Below are 19,727 nucleotides of genomic sequence, written 5' to 3' on the forward strand. Positions count from 1 at the left end.
TTCCTAGAGATGAAGATGCTCCCAGAGATAGGTGAAGAGAACCTTTGCTTCTGAACAGCTCATCCTTAAAATGGTACCCCAGTAGCTCAAGACTGAACCCTCGAAAGCAGTTGTGGGGAAAGCTGGAAGTCGAGGGAAGGGACTTCCACATGCGAGCAGAGAACCAACCCGGGCGGCTGTCTTGCTGTGATATTGAAGCCAAGAGACAACTGTTTCTTGTGGAGATGTCTCCATAGCATGAGCAAGAGAGACTCCTCTCCCTAAGTGAACTGAAAAAAGGGTTATTATAGAAGTGGTAAACTGACTGGACATCTCAAGGACTGTCTTTTTACTTTGTCAGTGGGAGAAGGGAGAAAGGTGGGGGGAGGAGAAGTAGCCTGCAGGTTTAGTCTGACTATTTTTCTTTCTTTTAGGTCTGTTAAAAAACTTCTTCATATTCTTTTAAGTTTTGTGCCTGCTTTGCTTTCTCCAAATTCTTATCTCACAGAAATAAAATAAGTAAGTAATAGATATTTTGAACCAAACCACTACAGACTTCCAAGTTCCAGAAATGTTCACATCTGACATTTGCACTAGATCAAAAGTTCCTTATCTTTGGATCTTTGATACAAATTTTTATACTGCCTGAAAATTAAAACGGCAAAATTCTACAATATTACTGCACTTGCTTCTCTCAATCTGGTATGTTTTGTTTAACCAAAACTTAGACTGGAGGTGACTCCTAATAATAAATGCTTTAACAGAATGTTCCACAATTCTATAATCATTCATAAAATAGTTTTCAGCAGTAATACATTATGATCGATGTATATAACACAGGAATGTTCATATGCTTTGCTCTTCTTTTTCTTCAAAATCATCTATGGAACTAAGTCTCCTAATAACTGTAGCATTTATAAAGTGAACAGCCGTTAAAAAGTCCATCTTCTACTCAAAGCTTTTAAAACATTATTTATGTAGTTGAAATATGTTACTGTAATTTTCTTAAGTTTATTTCTCATGTGCATCAGATAAACGTTTCATTAGATAAATATAATTAAATAAAACACTATGAGGGTGGTGAGGCTTTAGAACAGGTTGCCCAGAGAAGCTGTGGATGCCCCATCCCTGGAAGTGTTCAAGGCCAGGTTGGATGGGGCTTCACACTGCCTAGTCTAGTGGAAGGTGTCCATGGCAGGGGGATTGGAACAGGATGATTTTTAAGCTTCCTTCCAACCTAGGCCATTCTATGATTCTATAATTTCCATTTACCAAGTAATCACAATTTTGTAAGAGATATAATGAGTCAACAAAAACCCATCTAGCCCCTTCAAGTGTTTATAAAAATCATCAGTCGGGTTTGTCTATGGAAAAAAAAAAGAATACCCTCTGTTTGCTTTGAACCATAATAACTTTGAAAGACTGTATCATGCCACATTTATTAGATCTGTGCAGTCTCTCATATAGGGAGGTAAAACTTACTTGAGACTGTAGTGAGAAAATGCCTTCAGAGAACCACATGTACAGTACCTGACACTATTCCTAAATGGTTATTCTATTCTTTATTCGACCTTGGTTGGCAGCCTCTCATTTATTCCTTATGCACAATCATAATTAGAACTACAGTATTTTTATACCTATTATTTACCACTACCAAAGAAATAGAGAAAAAATAGAACAAGAAAATGTTAAGTGCCACTGAACTGGGTTCTAGCAAAATTTCTTCCAAAGAGACATGTCTCATCATGGTCAAATACATTTTATAACTAAAAACTCCCGCAAGGTACAGCAGCAAAAGGCCACTAAAATGAATATAGGACTTGGATGTCTACTGGAACAGGAGACCTGAAAAATTTGTTTAGTCTTTCAAAAAAGAAGCTGAAAAGAATTAAGACACCACCTACAAACACACTGGAAATAAACATGAGGCAAGCCTTTGAATTAGTGCCCAAATGATCATGAAGAACTTACTGAAATTAGACTGTTCCTAATTATTGTAGCAATAATGGAATATCAGAGCAATACAAGCCATTCCTTTTAAGATGCAGGTGCTTATGCTCATGAAAATAATAATATAAAGCTACATGGCTGGAACTAATGTGTTTGCTGTAACATTCTTAACATTCTCTCTGCCTCTGACAAAAAATTTGAAGAGCTTACTGTCCACCTGAAGAGCTAAAATGAGCTAAAGCAGCGTCAGAGGAAGGAAGTCATGAACGGAAGAAGAGTTTAGAAAGCTTTTTACTTGAAAGCTAAATAAAATTGTCTTAAAGAGTACTAGAGTTGCCACCATTTTATGTCAAAAAATAGAAGAATAAAGAGTCAGAAACTTTATCACTCAGTACCTGCTGTTGTAATTCTTGTTGATAAGATAATGTTGCCTCTTTGGAAGGCTTTGCTTTTTCTTCTGAATACACTCCCATGCTTCTTTGTCTGTCTCCTGTATTCCTCTGTCCAATGTTATTTCTAAATTGAAAAATCACACATATAAAAGGAAAATATCACAGGGTCCAAAGTGGGGTAATTAAAAAAAATCCCTTCCTGAAGTTAAGAGCTGTTCTTTCCCACAGTCTGGCAGTTTATAATCCCAAACATTTTCTTAAATCCATATGAAAATAGCAGTTCACTGAATAACTCTTCTACTGTCTAGATAAAAATCTTTTATTAGAAGTTTGAAGAGTTGTCTTTAACACATTTTATTTCAAAGGCATATCTGTTCTCAGCAAAATACTACCAACACAAAAAGTATATCAATACAGAAAAATACACACAAAGAATATGATACAGATAATACTTACATGGACTGCTCTACTGGGGCTTGGCCTAAAGGAGGATCCAGACTAGGTGTGGGTTGCATTCCCATCATACCTGTACCATCTGCAAGTGAAAAAATAAACCCTATTTTAAATTTTGAATGCTCAGATATAAATATTTTTCATTATTTAAAAGAACAGAGTTCACTGCTCAAACTCTGTGAGTGCAGAACAAACAGAATTCTCAGCTTCTGTAACAAACTTAGCTAATCCTGAATGCCCTCTAAAGCAAAAAATACAATGCCAAGGTACAAGTCCATTTCTTAAATTCAACTTTAACCTCTTTAAATTTTACAAATTACTTCATTAAAATATTCTAAAATTAAATTACTCGCTTAATGGTGACACTCGTCCTCATTCTTTCCAAATGTCATTCAAATAAATTAGTAAAAGAGTTATTTTTCTAAGGTTTTTTTCTCCTTATTTTTTACCTTTGCTATGAAGGTAGCACAAAAATTTTTTTTAAGTATTTCTGGATTTTTCTCTAAAAAAGAAAGAAGAAGAAAAAAAGAGAAAAACAAACACCACGTAATCCAGTCCCTCCCTACACACATCACAATTGTTTCAATCATGAGATCATCATGAAGCAGTCAAAGGACAGACAAAAAAGAAGTTCTTAAAATATAAAAGTAGATTACTTCAGACATTATTTTAATATTTTAATGTATTAATAAATATCTTTAAAATATTGACAATTATATCTGAAATCGTAACAATGCCTAAGCATGTAATTAATCATTATTTAAGTGATTTTAGGAAATAATGTTTTAATTATCAAAATTATAAAGAAAATAATCTGGAAGGAGTAACAGCAAAGAATCTGAGATTAGAGCTTGTCCAAGTGATGAACAAGATTTCTGGAAGTCACAGCCCTTTTTGTTGCTGGAGAGAATTACTTCATTCAAAAACAGTATTTGAAAAAAAGCCCTTTTCATTCAATACGCCTCTAAAAAACAGGTTTAATTTGCTGTTACAAGTTCTACACTACCATCATTTAACTAGATTAAAAGCAGTCATATGAATCACTCTAACAACCAATCCACCTAAAATCATCAACTTACAATATGCAAGAGCAGGATCCAAAGGATTCCTAGCCCCATAAAAGTAATAAGCATCATCATAAGGTGTTTTATAGTTGTCTGTCAAAACTGGTGGTGGAGGCGGTGGCAACGGTGCAAGCCTTAAAGAAAAAAGGGACACAATTCCTTGGTTTGTTGTACAACTGAAAAGATGTCATCAAAAGAAGTGGGTGGAGGAGAGAAGGAGAGAAAGAGAATGGAGTGGGGACAGGACTAGAAAGAAAATTAATTATGGAAAAATTCCAGATTCAGTTCAGCTGAAGACCTCTCATTAGTGGCATGCAGGAACAAGATGCAGTAAGTTTCAGTAGGGAATTAACCTTCCCTGAGGGAGTAGTACATGATCCCAGACTATTCCAGGGATCTAAGGAACAGAAAACAAGCACACCTTCTTTAAGTGGCTCAGTTAATGGTACTTCCTGGCTACATTAATAAAGAAAACAAGGCAAAATCTGGTCAAAGGGTGAGTAGCACAGCACAGCTTCAGCCACATGCCTGAAGCTCCTTCTCTCCCTGAATAGTTTAGTCACAATCACACCATCTAGTGTAAGCTGTCCTTGCCTACAGTGCATTCCTGAGCTCAGCCCTGGGAGACTGCTTAATTAGCAGGGGCCAAACTCATGCCATACCAGCCTTCTGAAAACATGGACTCTGCTGGGCATGTGCCCAAGCATCCTCACAACGTGATTCAATATTACAGGCATGGACATAATTTCTACAATCCTTATCTACACAAACATCCACTAGAAAAGAGCTGCCTGCAGAGATAATCCAGCCTCCATGGATTTTTTCAAATAAACTGTGAAGAAACTGACATTAAAAGTTTATTCCAGTTCAAAGCAGTTAGTTTTCCGTTACTTGTCAAAATACTATTTCTACCTTCATCAGTTCCTTGGAGAATGATCAGCAGCACCACTGAGCTCTACCTCAGCAGTTATAACATGCTAAACAACAATCTCCTTTAACATGCAAAACGAACATGATGATGAAGCACCTGGGAGCTGCCATTTCCCCAAGACTGCTGACTAGACTCCTCTGAAAGTCTTTATCACTCTGAGAGTCTTCATTCACTGGAGAGGCTGAACGGGCAGGCATTGGAGTTTGGAAAGCCACCCTGGGCCTTTCAGGAGGTACTTTCTCTTCAAAAGCTCTTGCTGTGAAGCCAAATTGCTTCAATCTATTTGGCTGAAGGAAAAAAATAGAAGTAAGAGAAAAAGAGAGAGGGAAAAAACCAAACCAAAACAGTTACTTTATTACTAGGAAATATTCTGAACCTCCATTTACGTTGGGTTAAACACAGGATCACAACTAGCTGTTCAAATTTGTAGAAACTGCATTTTTTCCTCCCAGTGATCTACTGGGAGTCTAACCCTACAAGGAAATCTCTGTCAATCTCTGATGAACTTTTATCAGAGATTTACAAAAAGCAACCTTATCACAGGTTTCAGAAATCTAGTTAATGTCCAGAAAAAAAGAACATTTCCACAGCTGTCTGTAGAACAGTTTATCTACAGCTGCCAATTTTCTATAGTGACAGTATTCTCATATAATGCATAGGAAAATTTTCTGAAATCCCTCCCCTCCACCCCAAGATTGAAATAGCTCATAGTCAGTTAAAACTAAAATCAAATACACACTGAGACTTTTTCCAATAAACATTTCCTTGCAATACCATTATTTTATTTTTTAAATTCCTTTGATCTTAATAATTTTTTCAACCACAACAATTACAAATTTTTGGGGGGAGTTCTTTTTAAAACAGAAGTAGCAAATGTTTATTGATAACTGGCAGCCTCAGAAGAGAGTCAAAAGCAACATGCAAATAATGTGAAGGCATGCAAGTCAGTTAGTTTCAGAATTATCCTATCAAACCCAGAAAGCCCTTATAGCAACTGCTCTGCATAACTATTCTAATGTTTGTTTAAATAAGGCAATATAATAGGAAAATTGAAACGAATCATACAGTGTACAAGTAAAAGAGATTTTGTTCTGAATTTATTGGTCCTAATATTGAAGTTCTTCAACTAACATGCATTTGGAGAAAGTAAGACCTGAAACCAGCTACATATTAAATATCTACCAGAAAATCATATACCCTACAATATGGAAATATTTCAAGAAAATATTAAATCTTTACCTCCTCATCTCTTAGCTGCAAGACAGTGTATGCAAGGCAGTTAGTACTCGCCAATCATGGACTACAGCGTTTGGATAAAAATTCTCAAAATCTACTAGACATGAATATTTGTTTATAACATTTAACTTCAAATTTCTAGATGTGAATACAGAATCAGATAACAGATATTAGCTAAAGCAACTGAACTTCATAAAGCGGTCTACAGACTTTTTGTCTTTTCAAATCCAGTGTCTTGAGCAGCAGAACATTTAAAACAGCCTTTCTCACTAAAAACTTTAATCTGAACTGTTCCCAAAGTGCCCCAGATTTCAACTCTAGAGCTGATTTCAGATGTGACTTCAGTACTCAGTTCATCCTACGGATCGTTTCACTTTAAACAAGCAGCATATACAACAGTCTACATTTATAGATTCTTAATTAGGCATTGCTATTTAACCAACCTGTAATTAATCAAGAAATCCACCTAATTAGAATCTCTCCCTGAGAGCCAATTTAAAGCTAACAGTGACTGATGCTTAATGAATGTAGCAATTCAACTTAATTGAAGGCTTTCAGCTAAATTAGTGCTTTTAAAACACTATGCATGCCCTATACTTACTCTAGATATAATTTTGTTCCTACGACAGGCACTTTGCAGACTCTGACTGAGATGTGTATGGTATATTGAGTGCTGCAGCACAGCAGGCTTCTGCACAGTCAGCTTTGATTACACAGTACTGTTTATACTGACCTTGCAGCCTGCTGAGCCAGAAGAGCCAGCATCCTCTGCTCAGTTCTGCCTCCTCTCCTGCCTGTCTCCCAGCTGTACACTCCATCCCTCTCCCTTTCACCATCTGAATCCCTGATCAACCAGCTGACCTCTCCATACAAACTAAGCAGCAAAAAAGATTCAGATTTTTGCCAGATAACCAAGCTGAATCAGTTTGAGACCGAACAAGCATGACAGACACTTTAAGCAGGGAGGGCAGGAACATGCAACCAGACAGGTATTCACTCTCCCCATTTAGGAGTAAGAATTTTGATTCAGCTTCATTGCTTGTCTTTGTGCGTTCTTAGTCTCCTGTCTTACAAGCTTCACAGAAAGAAAGAAATGCTTTCACAGAATATTCAGAGTTGGAAGGGACCCACAAGGACCTGACTAATAGCATTTTACAGCTATTCATTCATCTACATTTTCTAGCAAATAGGGCCTTCTTTCACCTCTACTGAACCCCCCAGAAATGGCCCAAGTTTCATTCAGTGTTGTAGCATCCCCCAAACCAGCACTATTGATAATTTAAACCAGTAACCAGTTAAATGAATAACCAGTCTATTCTTGCACAAAAGTTACCACCCTGCATCTTAAACAGCACATCTCCACCATACCCAACCTGTAATGCCTTTGGGCACTTAGCATGTACATGCAAATCATACAAGTTCTGTCAGTCTCTGCAAGACTGTCAGTCTCCTCCTGATGTTACTTGTGCTGATGACCTACTCCTGGATACATATTAATCAAAATTCTTAATGTAATCATCACCTTACTAAGGAATTGGAGACAGTAGTAACTCTGCATTAAGTCTTTATGAACAACACAATACTAAACATCTTGCTTTTTACAAAATCCTGTAAAAATGCTTGTAATCCTAAATACTATATTGGATCACTTTAAAAAATTTACAAATTTTAAATTAAAAACTGCTATAATGAGATCAACTCATCTGCAAAACAACCTTTTTTTTTTTTAATTAAGAAAGAGAAAAGCATACTTTGCATTCCCAAAGAAAGTTTACTACTGTGTGTATGGAAGAGGCTACCACTGGACACTAAGTATTCTTTCCATGATACCCACTGTTGGTACAAATTTCCACTTGGACACAGCAAAAGAAAATGTTCAATAACTTCCATGAAAGTATTTTCCTCTTAAACTAAAAGCATGTGCAATGACTTACAGCCTGTGCTGCTTTTAGCTAGGGAAGAGTGAATTTTCTTCACAGTAGCTGCTATGAGGCTGTGTTTTGGATTTGTGCTGAACACAGGATTGATAATATAGAGATGGTTTTGTTATTCTGCTTTTCGTGCTGCCATGCTGGTGAGGGAACTGGGAGTGCCTGGGAGGGTGGGAGGAGACACAGCTGGGACAGGTGACCCCAGCTGACCAAAGGGATATTCCAGACCATGCTCATCATGCTCAGTAGATATAGTGGGGGGAAGAAGGAGAAAGAGGGGGATGTTTGGAGGGATGTTTGTCTTCCCAAGACATGTGATGGCTGAACACCTGGCTACCCATGGGAAGCACTGAATTAATTCCTTGTTTTGCCTTGCTGGTGTGTGCAGCTTTTGCTTTCCCTATTAAACTGTCTTTATCTCAACCCATGAGTTTTGCAGCTTTTACCCTTCCTATTCCCTCCCTGATCCCACTGGTGGGGAAGTGAGCAAGTGGCTGCTTGTGGGGCTCAGCTGCTGGATGGGGTTAAACCACCACACAGCCTCATCATCCTTGGCTTCAATTTTCTTATATACTGATGCCCTATTAAAAAGAAAATAGCCCAACATTTTATCATTTTATAGCAGCTCAGTCACAACTGTACAGTTTTGTGACTGAACAATCACAGTGTGCATGTAAGAAAAAAAGAAGAGGCTACATAGATGAAAGAAAATCCAAGTTTCTTACCTTCTTTTCTGGGTCTCGAGCTCCAGAAGCAGCAACTGAGAGCTCAAGTTCCTTCTCACTGTTTTGTTTTTTTTTAAAAAAAAGGATCAAATCAGAAAGCAATAACAACTATATTCATTCTTTCAAAACACAAATTCACAACTCTGTAGCTCAAAGAGCTCTGAAAATACAGGATAACAGAAGACAATGATTCCACTTGATTTCTTCTGGAGTCAGGGAAGGAAGTAATATAATACTGGTAAATAAACAGAACTCTCAAGAAGTATCTGGCTATCAGCTATTTCACCTAGTAAAAATCCAACTGCCATAAAAGGAGAAACCACCTAATTCTTTTTTACTACAACTTTTCAGGACATTTCTAAAAAATTTGTCTTTATTCACATTCAAGAAGTTAATATTAAACACATATGATTTGAAAGTGCAGCAATAAATACTGTTTTGTAATTTCTGGGCTCAGGCTTGTCCTGCATGTACAATTTTTGTCACAGTGAGACTGTCAATAGCGAGCAATTTTTAATTCCTTATCCCTTCTCTAATATTGCTGTGTGTTTTTATGTATCCATACTATTATTCAGTAGACAGCTACTAATAGGTAAGGAAGAAATTAATTTTTTATTATTCTGCATAAGCCAGATGATCAAATGCTTTAAAAATGAAAGGTTACTTTCCTAAATTGGAGGGCAAAAACAAAACTAATTTTCAACTTTGCCAACTAGTTAAGCACTCCTGTACCAGCAAAAAAAGATAACTTTAGTTAAAGCTTCTTTACCCTTAAGAAACTAAAAATCAGTTTTAAAAATGAAAAAGTATTTGGCTTTTCTTTGTTTCACTGAAAGCTTGTGAATATGTTCATTATAAACTAAATCTCTCATGACAATGAGTTTAATTAAATGCAGTATTACTCAGCTACCTGGAATCCCTTAGTTATGAAATTACTTCTTACTGCACTGAATTAATGGAATGCCTTTAAATTTCAGCCATTGTCTTTAAAAAATACAGTAACTTTCCATTACCGTCTCTTATTTCGCTGCTGCTCAGCCATCTGTTCCATCAGTTCTTGTCTGTATTTCTCCTTTCTTCTCTGGAGAAGTTCTCGGTCCTGACCACCTAAAGGAAATGACCACACATTTGTGTAAATGCTCCACAAAATACACAAAAGGTACTGGACAAAAACATTGTCTTTCAGTCAATTTAAAAACTGAAGCACAGCAGACTGTACGAACACTGGATCTTTATTGACTTTAAAAAATAGATCTCTGGTTTTAACACACAATTTGTTTGGAGTATGATGATCAAAATTACTAGAATTTTCATTATTACTTTCCTAGTTTGCCTGGTTTTCTATAGTTTCAAAGCTATTTGATACAAAAGCAACTAAAAAAAGTAACTTTTTTTTTTTTTCTAATGTTCACCTAAGGAAGATACACTACAGCACTCCAAAATTATGAGGCACTGCTCTGGATAAAAATGAAAATTAAAACTGAAGGGAGTCAAACCCATGGGGAGGAAAGCAAGTTGCTCCACTTTTAGGATGGTTCCCATGACTACTAAGAATTAGCAAAGTACCGACAGATGTAAAAGGATGTATGTAAAAGGAAATAATGGTAACAGCTCATGTAGACCTTAAGGAACACCAAAAACTTTGTTTGTGGTGGTTCCCCCACAATATGTGCAGAGGTCTTCTCTTATTTTAAAAACAAACCCCAAAAAACATCAGCAGTACTTTCTATAGTATGACTATCGGACACAAAGACTCCTAACATACTCTGTACACAAAGCACCTGTGGACTTCTGGTGAAGTAGACCTGAATAATAGAGAAAGAAGCTGGAAACTAAAACAAAAGCCAAATAATCAACAGCAACAAAATCTGATGCATGACTGATTGATTTTTTTATTTAACTGTTGTGCTGGGACTACAAAGTGACCAAAATGCTCAAGATAACCTCATGGTTTGTGAGTTTGGGGGAGTCTGAAATCACTTCTCATTTTCAAAAAATTCAAGTTTCCATTTACTTAATCTTTTCACAACATGGTTTACAATACTCTTCTAACTAGGACTGCTAGGAGTACAAATTCACACCTCTGTGTCCTCAGGTTACTACAAATGAGATGACTGGGCAGACCAGAGACTGACTGCTACAACACCAATGGTTCATTGCTGCTTTTAAACAGTTCCGAATCCCTGCCCTGCCACATATAGCATTGAAGATCAAGTAAATTCAAATGAAAAAATGAACACATATTATTCTGACAACTGTTAATCTATTTTTCCACATTTCAAAGCTAGCTTGCCTTCAAAAGCTCCCATCTGAAGAACTACTAGAGTTTTTATTCTTACCTTATAGTTTCCTGAATTCAGCTAAGAATGCTATGTCTTCACCAGTATTTCTCTCTATGACACTCAATACTAGTGTTTCCTGCTAAAATTTATGACTACAGGAGAGATAATAAGAATCATTTGTTCTCGCCCAGGGTTGTGAACAGTACCATTTTCCATATTTCTGCAATTAAAATTCACTATAAAGCTGTGTCTTTAACAATACAGAGGTTAAGATTTCTCCCATATTTCATTTTGTAAAAATAATTTAATTGTTTATCTGGGCCTTAAAAAGTTAATGAAATCTAAGAAGAAACTCGGGCTCTTCAAAATTAATTAGTAAGTCCTGTAACATTAAAGCGGAAAAGGAACATGTTTTGCTTTAGTTTCTCTATGTAAATAATACTCATTTACCAATCATGGAGACAACTAGCACAAGGAAAAAGAAAAGCTCATTTTTCTAGTTTTTAACTATTCACATGCAGAAATAATATATGCAAAGAAAGTCTAACTTGGTGTTTTTAGTTAGGTTTTTATACATACCAAGAACAAGGCCTGTTGCATACCGCATTTCAGCTGCAGACTTGGCCTGTTCATTAGCTGAAGAACTAATCTGTACCTGATTTCTGGCAAAGACAGAAAAAGAAAATGGAATGATCAAACTCAAACTCCTGCACAGTCTGTGGGAAACATGACAGATTCACTTACATCACTATGTGACACATTTATGACAAACAGTTTTCCTACAATCCAAAGAAATATCCCAAGCAAAAGAAGAAACTGCCTGGCAAAAAGGCATTTCTCACAATTCCCATTTGCCTTTGGTTTCTGAAGCCATCAGAAAAACTGACTCAGTTGAGCACTTCAACCATGTTGACAGACTGAATGGTGCCAGTCAAGAGTTTACGTAAGGATTTTACAAGTGTTCTGCTTCTGCCTCACCCACTTAGATCACGTCAGGACGTGCAAAACCAAGACAAGAGGAAGAAAAGGAATTTCAAAACTACTATCAAAACAGGATTCCACACTATTTGACTCAATAAAAGTCATCAGTTGGAGAATAGGTGCTCTATTAATTCAAAAAGAAAACTGGCATGCAAGCTTCAATGGCAGTTTTCAGAGGAAACATGTTTTTCTTGTTATACTATATTGTAGCTGCAGGAAAAAAACTACCAGGCATTTCAGATGATGTTTTGGGATTTCAAGCCAACATTTTCCTCTCACCACAATTTTGCAGTGCAATTATCAGAAAAATACACAGTATACCACACCTAGAATCTGCAGTTCTTGAGATCGGCCGCACACGTGCTCTCTCCTTTAATTCATCTTCATATTCTGCAGGTACATCTCTTACCATTCCATTCAGATAGGGCCTTAAAGAAATAGAAAATACTCAGCTATGCTTGCCTAGAAACAGCCAATCTGAAATGGAAGGGTCAGCAGTTTCATGCAAATGGATCTGCTGCCTGAATGCACACTGGACAGCAGAACCAGTTCTGAAAATATCACCCCAATTTTCTAGAAATAATTCACTTTGCTAGCACTGTCAGGGCAGCTATTTGTCTGGAGTGTGAATTCCCAAGCCTGCTTTCCTGCAGCCTTTATATAATGAGCCTGGTTAAGAGCTTTGAGCACTGAAGGGCTTCTGACACTCACACTGCATTAATTGAAACAGATCTTGCTGCTCTTAATCCCCAGGAGCCAGCAGAGTCTTCAGCAGGTTTTGGCACACAGCTATTGGGTAAGGCTGGTGAAACAGCCAATTCAGATATGAAAAGCTTCTTTAAAGACAATCTACACTTCACTGCCCACCCAATAGAATTTGAAAGGGTGAAGTGACTTTTGATCAAGACAAGAGACAGGCAAAACCATAAATACAAAAATTCAGGAGCTAAAATTTGAGTCATCTACATAAGAAGTGAAATCATATGATTGAAACTTCAAGTAACTTCAAAGATGCCAAATACTGTATGGACACAAGGGAGCTATTCCTGAAAAGATCTGGGGTGGTAGAATTTACAAGGTTTTCTTGACTTGCAAAGTAACAACTCTTCAATGAGGACTTCAAGTTATCATGACAAAACAGGGCAAAAATAGGTATTCAATGAAAAATAAAGTACCCAACAAATGCTAACAAAGTTATATATTTTCCAGAGCTGGACAGAGGCATGGAATTCCTATTAAGCAAACAAAAAAAACCCCAAAACCAAGGTAAATGTGGGAAAAAACCTCATTCTTTTACATAAAAAGAACCACAGCTCTGCCTATCTCTAATTTAAATAGAAGTCAATAACCAAAGGCAAAAGGATGCAAGCAGATTATTAAACATTGATCTGCATCTTAACAACCCACCAGAACAACATGAAAGAACAACATTCACCCTCTTGGTATAACATGATCTCCTTTCATGATCAAGATCATCTTTATGACAACAATCAATCTGCTCCTTACAAGGCTGGTCACGTAAGACTGAAACACAGTCAGGTAACAGAAAGCCAAGTCCCCAGTGTAATGAAACGATGCAGGAAGGAAGCAAAGAAACAAACCTTGGAATTCAAGAGGCAACCTTTTTTGTAAAAAGCAGCCAGCTTAGCACAGCAGGGCCAGACATGTTGGCCCAATTCAATCAAGAAGCTGTTGTCTCCTGTTCACAGGACAGACCTGACAGCTGGGTCATTCCACTCCTAAGAACTAAAACATTTTGCAATTCTTCTCACTTCCCGGTCACAATTTCTGTTTGTTGAAATATGCCACAGACCTTGTGACTCCATCAAAACAGAAACCCTTCTGAAAAGTCCTGTTACGACCATCTGCCTCTCCAAACTAATAACCCCCATATAAAAACCTAAGAACTTTAGTAGAGCAAATAAAAACATGTCTCCTTTCAAACTTAGTTTCCATCATGAATCAAATGTATTTGGGAAAAGTTGACTTTGCCTGAAATGTAGAAAAAAATGCTAACTCTTTAGAAGCTGAGCTGTAACTAACTAAAAGATGTATTTCTCCTTGAAGAGACTGAATGCACTTCATAGGAGGTTAAGTGGAGCTCCTTGCAAATGAGAAAAAAGTACCAGATTAAAAAACACATTTAATAAAGATATACTGAAAATTAATTCTCAATAAAAATTCATTAGTAGAAAATATACACAAAAACCCATAAACAATCTTATGTACAAAATTAAGTTCAGGTAATTCAGGTGATGGTCCAGAAGATTATTTTAAGAAGATGCACCACGTCTGCCAACAGCAAAGATAAGACTCTCACCTCTATTCTCTTTTAAAAGAAAAATGGTGCTAAACCAGTTTCAGAGGTCTCTCCAAATAACCCATGAATTGCCTGGTGATATATTAGTCACAGATACTTATATAAGCACCATCCACATTTTCTGGAATAACTTAAAACTAGTATAGTAATATTCAACATGATGTCTACGGTTGGTTCAAACACCATACTTGCTGGTAGTTTATCTGTATAATTCTGTATAAATTCTTTGAGAAACAAAGTAAACCCTCAAACATTATCAAATGGTTACTTTTATTTAAATATTAGACTCTGTGTCCAGCTGCATTAGACAGTGGCAAACAGCTACCTAATAAAAAGAGGACACTCATCCTGAGCATTAACTGACTCACTTTAATTCTCTGACGGAATTAAACATTGCTGTTAGTTTGAAAAATATTTTGGTTGCCTTTCTTAGACATCAAATTCAGCTTCTAATAATTTTCTTTCTGAAAAGCTATAGGACAAGTCCACTTTATCCTACAACCTCATTTGCTCATTTCTACCAATAATACACTACAGAATGGAACAGATTTTGAATTTTGCATTCTCTTCCCTGAATCTCAGCAGAAAATGGGCAATCTTGTTCCTCTCATCTATTTAACCACTGTTTCCATTGCTAGTCTTTTTCAGAAACACTTTATGAATAAATACACACTTTTTAGAAGCACACCAGAACACACAGTCTGAAACTTTGTAATAACCCATTTATTAGAGTCTGCCTCTCCCAAATACTTCCAGACATTTCATTTTTTCCACAGACTTACTTCCTCTACTTTTTTTTAAGGCTGAGAAAGAATATCAAGAGCTATTTTTGGAGAAAAATTTTTATAACTCTCTTGGCATTTGAAACTGTAAAAGAAATATGAGTTCATTGAATTCAGAAAATGCTTTTACAGTAGAAGAGCATTTCCTCTCACCCCAGTTATTAATTTGCTATCCAGAAAGTTATCCCTGTAAACAATGACTCAAAAGATCATTTAACCCATCCACCAGCCACTACCAACAAAAAAGAATAGTAATATTTAACACTGTTTAGAGCAGTACAATATGCCTTTGTTTTTCATAGAAGTATTATTTCTAGAAAAAAGAAGAAGTGTTTATTTTGCCTTGCAAAGGAAGAACACTGGTTCCTTCATTGAAGCAATTGCAGGAAAATAATTCTGGCAACAGGCTTAACACAAATAAAAATAATTACAACACTCATGTTCCCAAGACCTGGAAAGGGAACAAATTAACACCTTTAAAATATCATTTGAAAATTTATTTACAATAAACTTCACTGCTTTATTTACCTATATAAACAAATCAGTTTCAAGTTTGGTACTGTCTCCCACCACAACCCATCTGGTTTTGAAAGCAACCAGTTCTTGCAATGGAATCACTAAAGGTGGCCAGAATGCCAAACCCTGAATGATTAAGAAGTCTGTACGTTTTTTATTTTCTTTTAAACAGGTAAACTAGAAGAGAAAGATTAACAGTTTATGTCAAAGTAACCCAACTGATGTATCAGTTAACATAGTAAAGACTACTTAATACTGAACAGTACATAATATTAGTTTTCCTGGTGAATGTTTTATATGAGACACCCTCTTTTTGTTCGGTTTGGGCTTTCGCAAATATTTATTCAACCTGTGTAGTTATTAGAGAGATTAGCACCTATTAAAGCCATCAACTACACAGATGTTTAAAGCCTGTCATTTAGGAAGACATGGAGTAAAAAAGAGGATTTTTAAAACATAGACTTTTACATTTTATACACATAGTCACATGTACCAAAAATTGAAGCTCAAACCAGTTTTGGAATCTGAACTGAAAACTGACTTGGGGGAACTATTACAGAGAAAGGAAACAGAGGTAACACTGGGTTCCCAGTGCAGGGGTTTGCTCTCAAATACGTTTTCTGGCAAACCATTCTTCATAAAAATGAATTGTGAACTGCTGCTTCTGGGGTAATTTTTCTAGTACCCTTGGTTTGCTATAATATATAAAATGTTTCTTAATGTATGATGTATAAAGGTACTGGTCCAATTTTTCATCACTTTTTCTATAAATTATTGCAAAGGTCCTTTTTGTAAGTAAGTACAACAATCCTGCTTTCACATGGGAATTTTCTCTAATATTGAAAGAGAGTAAACCATAGCTGTCAACAAGCACTACAGAAATAAAGGAGAAAATGGAGCTAAGAATACCTTTCAGAATAAAAACTCCGGGGAGTTTTTCTGTCATAGGTGCTTTCACATCTAAATCTATGGTCCATTTCTGCATTTGTCTCAGGATCATATTCCCCTCTGTAGTATCTTCTCCCAAAATCACCATCTTCATCAAGTCTGTGATGCTTCCTAGTAGAAATTACAGATTGGCTAGCAAATCCACGATGTCTTTGATTGTGAACTTCTTCATCAAGTCTTTTATTTAATAGTCGACTTCTTAATTCAACCTCATCATCTAACCTGTGGTACCTGTCTTCCTCCAACCATCTCTTACTTAGCACCTCTTCGCAACCTTCTGTGGAAGTAAAGGCATCCTTCTTGGGAGGTTCTGCACCTGTGTTACAGGGCTGGACTTCTCTATGTAGTTCTGGCTGGAGCCTGGTAACAGCAATAGGTGTTTTATTCCTGTGCATCTCATTCTGTTTAATGGAAACAATATTGAAAGGGTTGAATATAAACAAATCACATTGAGTAAAACCTTAGTTCTGTATTTCTTCAAATAAACCCTCATCAAGAAGAAAGGTAAGAGGTGAGCAAGGAAAATACCTCAAGAAGTGCTTAAAAACTAGGGGTTTATTCATTTTTCTTGAGGAAAAAGAGAGTACTGTTCCTCTTATCTAATGTCTTTCAGAAGAATGGCTATCAATACTGGACAGGTCTTTTATGAACTCCAATATGACCTCCAGTTTTTTAGGTGCAAAGAATCAAAAAAACACTTCAAACTTTACTTCCTCAAGAGACTAGGTATCTTCATTCTATCCAGATTCAGGCAAGTCTGCAATACTTCTTACCTATGAGCACAACCTTTTAACCTGAGCATTTCTTACTCAATGTCTCTGCTCCTCAGGAAATGTCATTATCAGAAAGGATAGTTAAGTAGATAAAAAACCCTATGACACTCTGGACTAGTGTTCAATACGAAGTCCTAATAAAAACCATGGTTTTGCATAAATCCTGTAGTATTTCTGTGTACTAATCTTTGATCTAATCTTTCCTCAATGGAATAAAGATAACAGTAACTCATACTTCACAAAATTTAATGAAAAAATAAATTAAGGATGTAAATGACACGAAACTGGGAAGAAGGATCAATACACTAGAGGGTATGACTGCCACTCAGAAGGATCTTGACAAGCTGGAGAAACATGCTGACAAAAAGCTCATGAAGATCAACAAAGGCAAAGGCAAAACTCTGTATCTCAGACAGAACAGTGCCATGCACCAGGACAGGCTGGGCACTGACCACCTAGAGAGCAGTTCTGCAGAAAAAGGCCTGGGTTAGTTGTGGGCGAGGAGCTGAACATGAGGCAGCAGAGCACTCTTGCAGTGATGAATGCTAACCACACCCTGGGCTGCAGTATCTGTGCAGGTCGAGGTAAGTGACCCTTCTCCTCTGCTCCGTATTTATTCAGTATTTAGGTTCTGGTGTAGTGTGCCCAGTCTCTGCCTCCCCTCCCCACAGATACTGATGCACTGAAGGAAGTGCAGAGGGTGGCTACTGAGATGGTTAAGGTATTTGAGCTCCTCAAGGAGAAGCTGACAGAGCTGGGTTTATTCAGCCGGGAAAATGATTAAGGAGGGTGTGTATGGGGCAGGAGGAACTAATAATTGCAGTCCCTATGTAAAAGGTGGTTACAGAGACACCAGTATTCATGGTTTTCAAAGAATTGCAGCAAAGGAAAATTCCAATGGGATACAGAAGGACAGAAGTTCAGATCAAGCAGTTAAAGCGATGGAATGGGTTGCCCAGAGGAACTGTGGATTCTCCACCCTTTCTAACCTCAACCAAATAAAGCCAGACCAACCTAACCTAAACTGTGAAGTTAACACTACTCTGAGCAGGATTTATCCTGTGACTATCTAAACTGTTGGATCAAACTTTGGAGGTCACATGTAATTTGACTCTCACTCAAAGTTAAATATCCCTCAGAGATGGCATAACCTCAACAAATCCTGACCAGGTTTTTTTTCCTGTTTGTTCTTTTCTGACAGCAAAATAGTTTCTACACAAGAGTAATAAAAATACAACTTAAAGGTCCAAGTGGCTGACAAATAAAGCAAAAAGAAAATCCCTTGAGTCCCTAGATAGATTTCATTGTGTAAGTCAGCTTAGGAAACTTAAGTGCCCAAACACTTAGAAAAATTTGAGAGACTTAGTTCAGTTGCACAAAAAACAAGCTGCATTTTTGCCAGTATTTCCTAGAGATCACTGCTGTGTAGCACTCCAAACCTTGAAGAAGGCAGTAAGAATGAGATACTCAATTTCAACATCTACAGGAAGCCTGAATGCTGCCTTACAGATACCTTCACAGATTAAAATAGTTTTCAACTATTTGACACTCCAATGCACTTGAAGGAAAAGATGTTTCTCATAAGCAAACAATCTTTCTAGAGACAGACAAGAAACATTCTTCTAGACAGAAATTACAAATATAGGGGGATTTGCACTTGCCAGCTGCTATAAGGAAGACAATAAACTTTCAGCTGTTTATTGGGTTTTAGGTACAAATACAAGGTCCTTCATAGAACAATCTAGCTCTCACACTACTGTACACTTTAGAATTTCCCTATTAAAAAGAAGTGGAAGGACTTCTGAAATGAAACTTTCATTAGATGAAAGTTCCAAATTATTACAGTCCATCACTAAACTGAGGCAAAAATATTTTAAAAAGGAAATCTACCTACTCTAGACAAGATTTTAAAGTTGAAAAGAGTTTATGGATCAATATATTGCTTCCAGATTACTCAAACTAAGAGTCTCCCAACAATGCTAATCAGACCTAAAAATCCGATTGGCTGTTGCACTAGTTTTGGTTGAGACAAATTTCTTCATAGTAGCTTGTATGAGGCTATGTTTTAGATTTGTGATGAAAACAGTGTTGATAATACCAGGATAATTTAATTCCTACTGAACAGCACTAACACAATGTCAAGGGCTTTTCTGCTTCTTACACTGCCCCACCACCAAGGAGGCTGTGGGTACATGGGAAGCTGGGAGGGGACACAGCCAGGATAGATGATCCCAACTGACCAAAGCGATATTCCACACTAGAGAGGGTCATGCTCAACATGAAGGACGGGGGACATTCTGAGTGATGGCATTTGTCTTCCCAAGTCACAGTTACATGTGACAGAGCCCAGCTTTCCTGAGGATGGCTGAACACCAGCCTGCCCATGAGACGTGAATGAATTCCTCGGTTGGCTTTGCTAGTGTCAGCAGCTTGTGCTTTACCTATTAAACAGTCTTTAACTCAA

At 36.9% G+C, this 19,727-nt stretch overlaps 1 protein-coding gene across 7 annotated transcripts in view; it reads right to left on the reverse strand.

Annotated features, from left to right (window-relative positions):
• The window catches only part of CSPP1 (centrosome and spindle pole associated protein 1), a 61,965-nt gene that overhangs the window by 25,923 nt on the left and 16,315 nt on the right, over positions 1 to 19,727 (reverse strand). For 4 of the 7 annotated variants that reach the window (XM_017731001.1, XM_017731018.1, XM_017730994.1 and 1 more), the window contains 9 exons: positions 16,452 to 16,891; positions 12,251 to 12,352; positions 11,523 to 11,605; positions 9,675 to 9,768; positions 8,662 to 8,719; positions 4,866 to 5,056; positions 3,854 to 3,972; positions 2,778 to 2,856; positions 2,325 to 2,445 (listed from right to left, as the gene is read on the reverse strand). In XM_017731001.1, coding sequence (XP_017586490.1) covers positions 2,325 to 2,445; positions 2,778 to 2,856; positions 3,854 to 3,972; positions 4,866 to 5,056; positions 8,662 to 8,719; positions 9,675 to 9,768; positions 11,523 to 11,605; positions 12,251 to 12,352; positions 16,452 to 16,891 — 1,287 coding nt within the window. The remainder of the gene's footprint in view (positions 1 to 2,324; positions 2,446 to 2,777; positions 2,857 to 3,853; positions 3,973 to 4,865; positions 5,057 to 8,661; positions 8,720 to 9,674; positions 9,769 to 11,522; positions 11,606 to 12,250; positions 12,353 to 16,451; positions 16,892 to 19,727) is intronic. The other 3 variants (XM_017731011.1, XM_017731031.1, XM_017731005.1) reach the window with 3 other exon arrangements.

The sequence above is a fragment of the Corvus brachyrhynchos genome, unplaced genomic scaffold (assembly GCF_000691975.1).
Source record: "Corvus brachyrhynchos isolate BGI_N302 unplaced genomic scaffold, ASM69197v1 scaffold961, whole genome shotgun sequence".
Lineage (NCBI taxonomy): Eukaryota > Metazoa > Chordata > Aves > Passeriformes > Corvidae > Corvus > Corvus brachyrhynchos.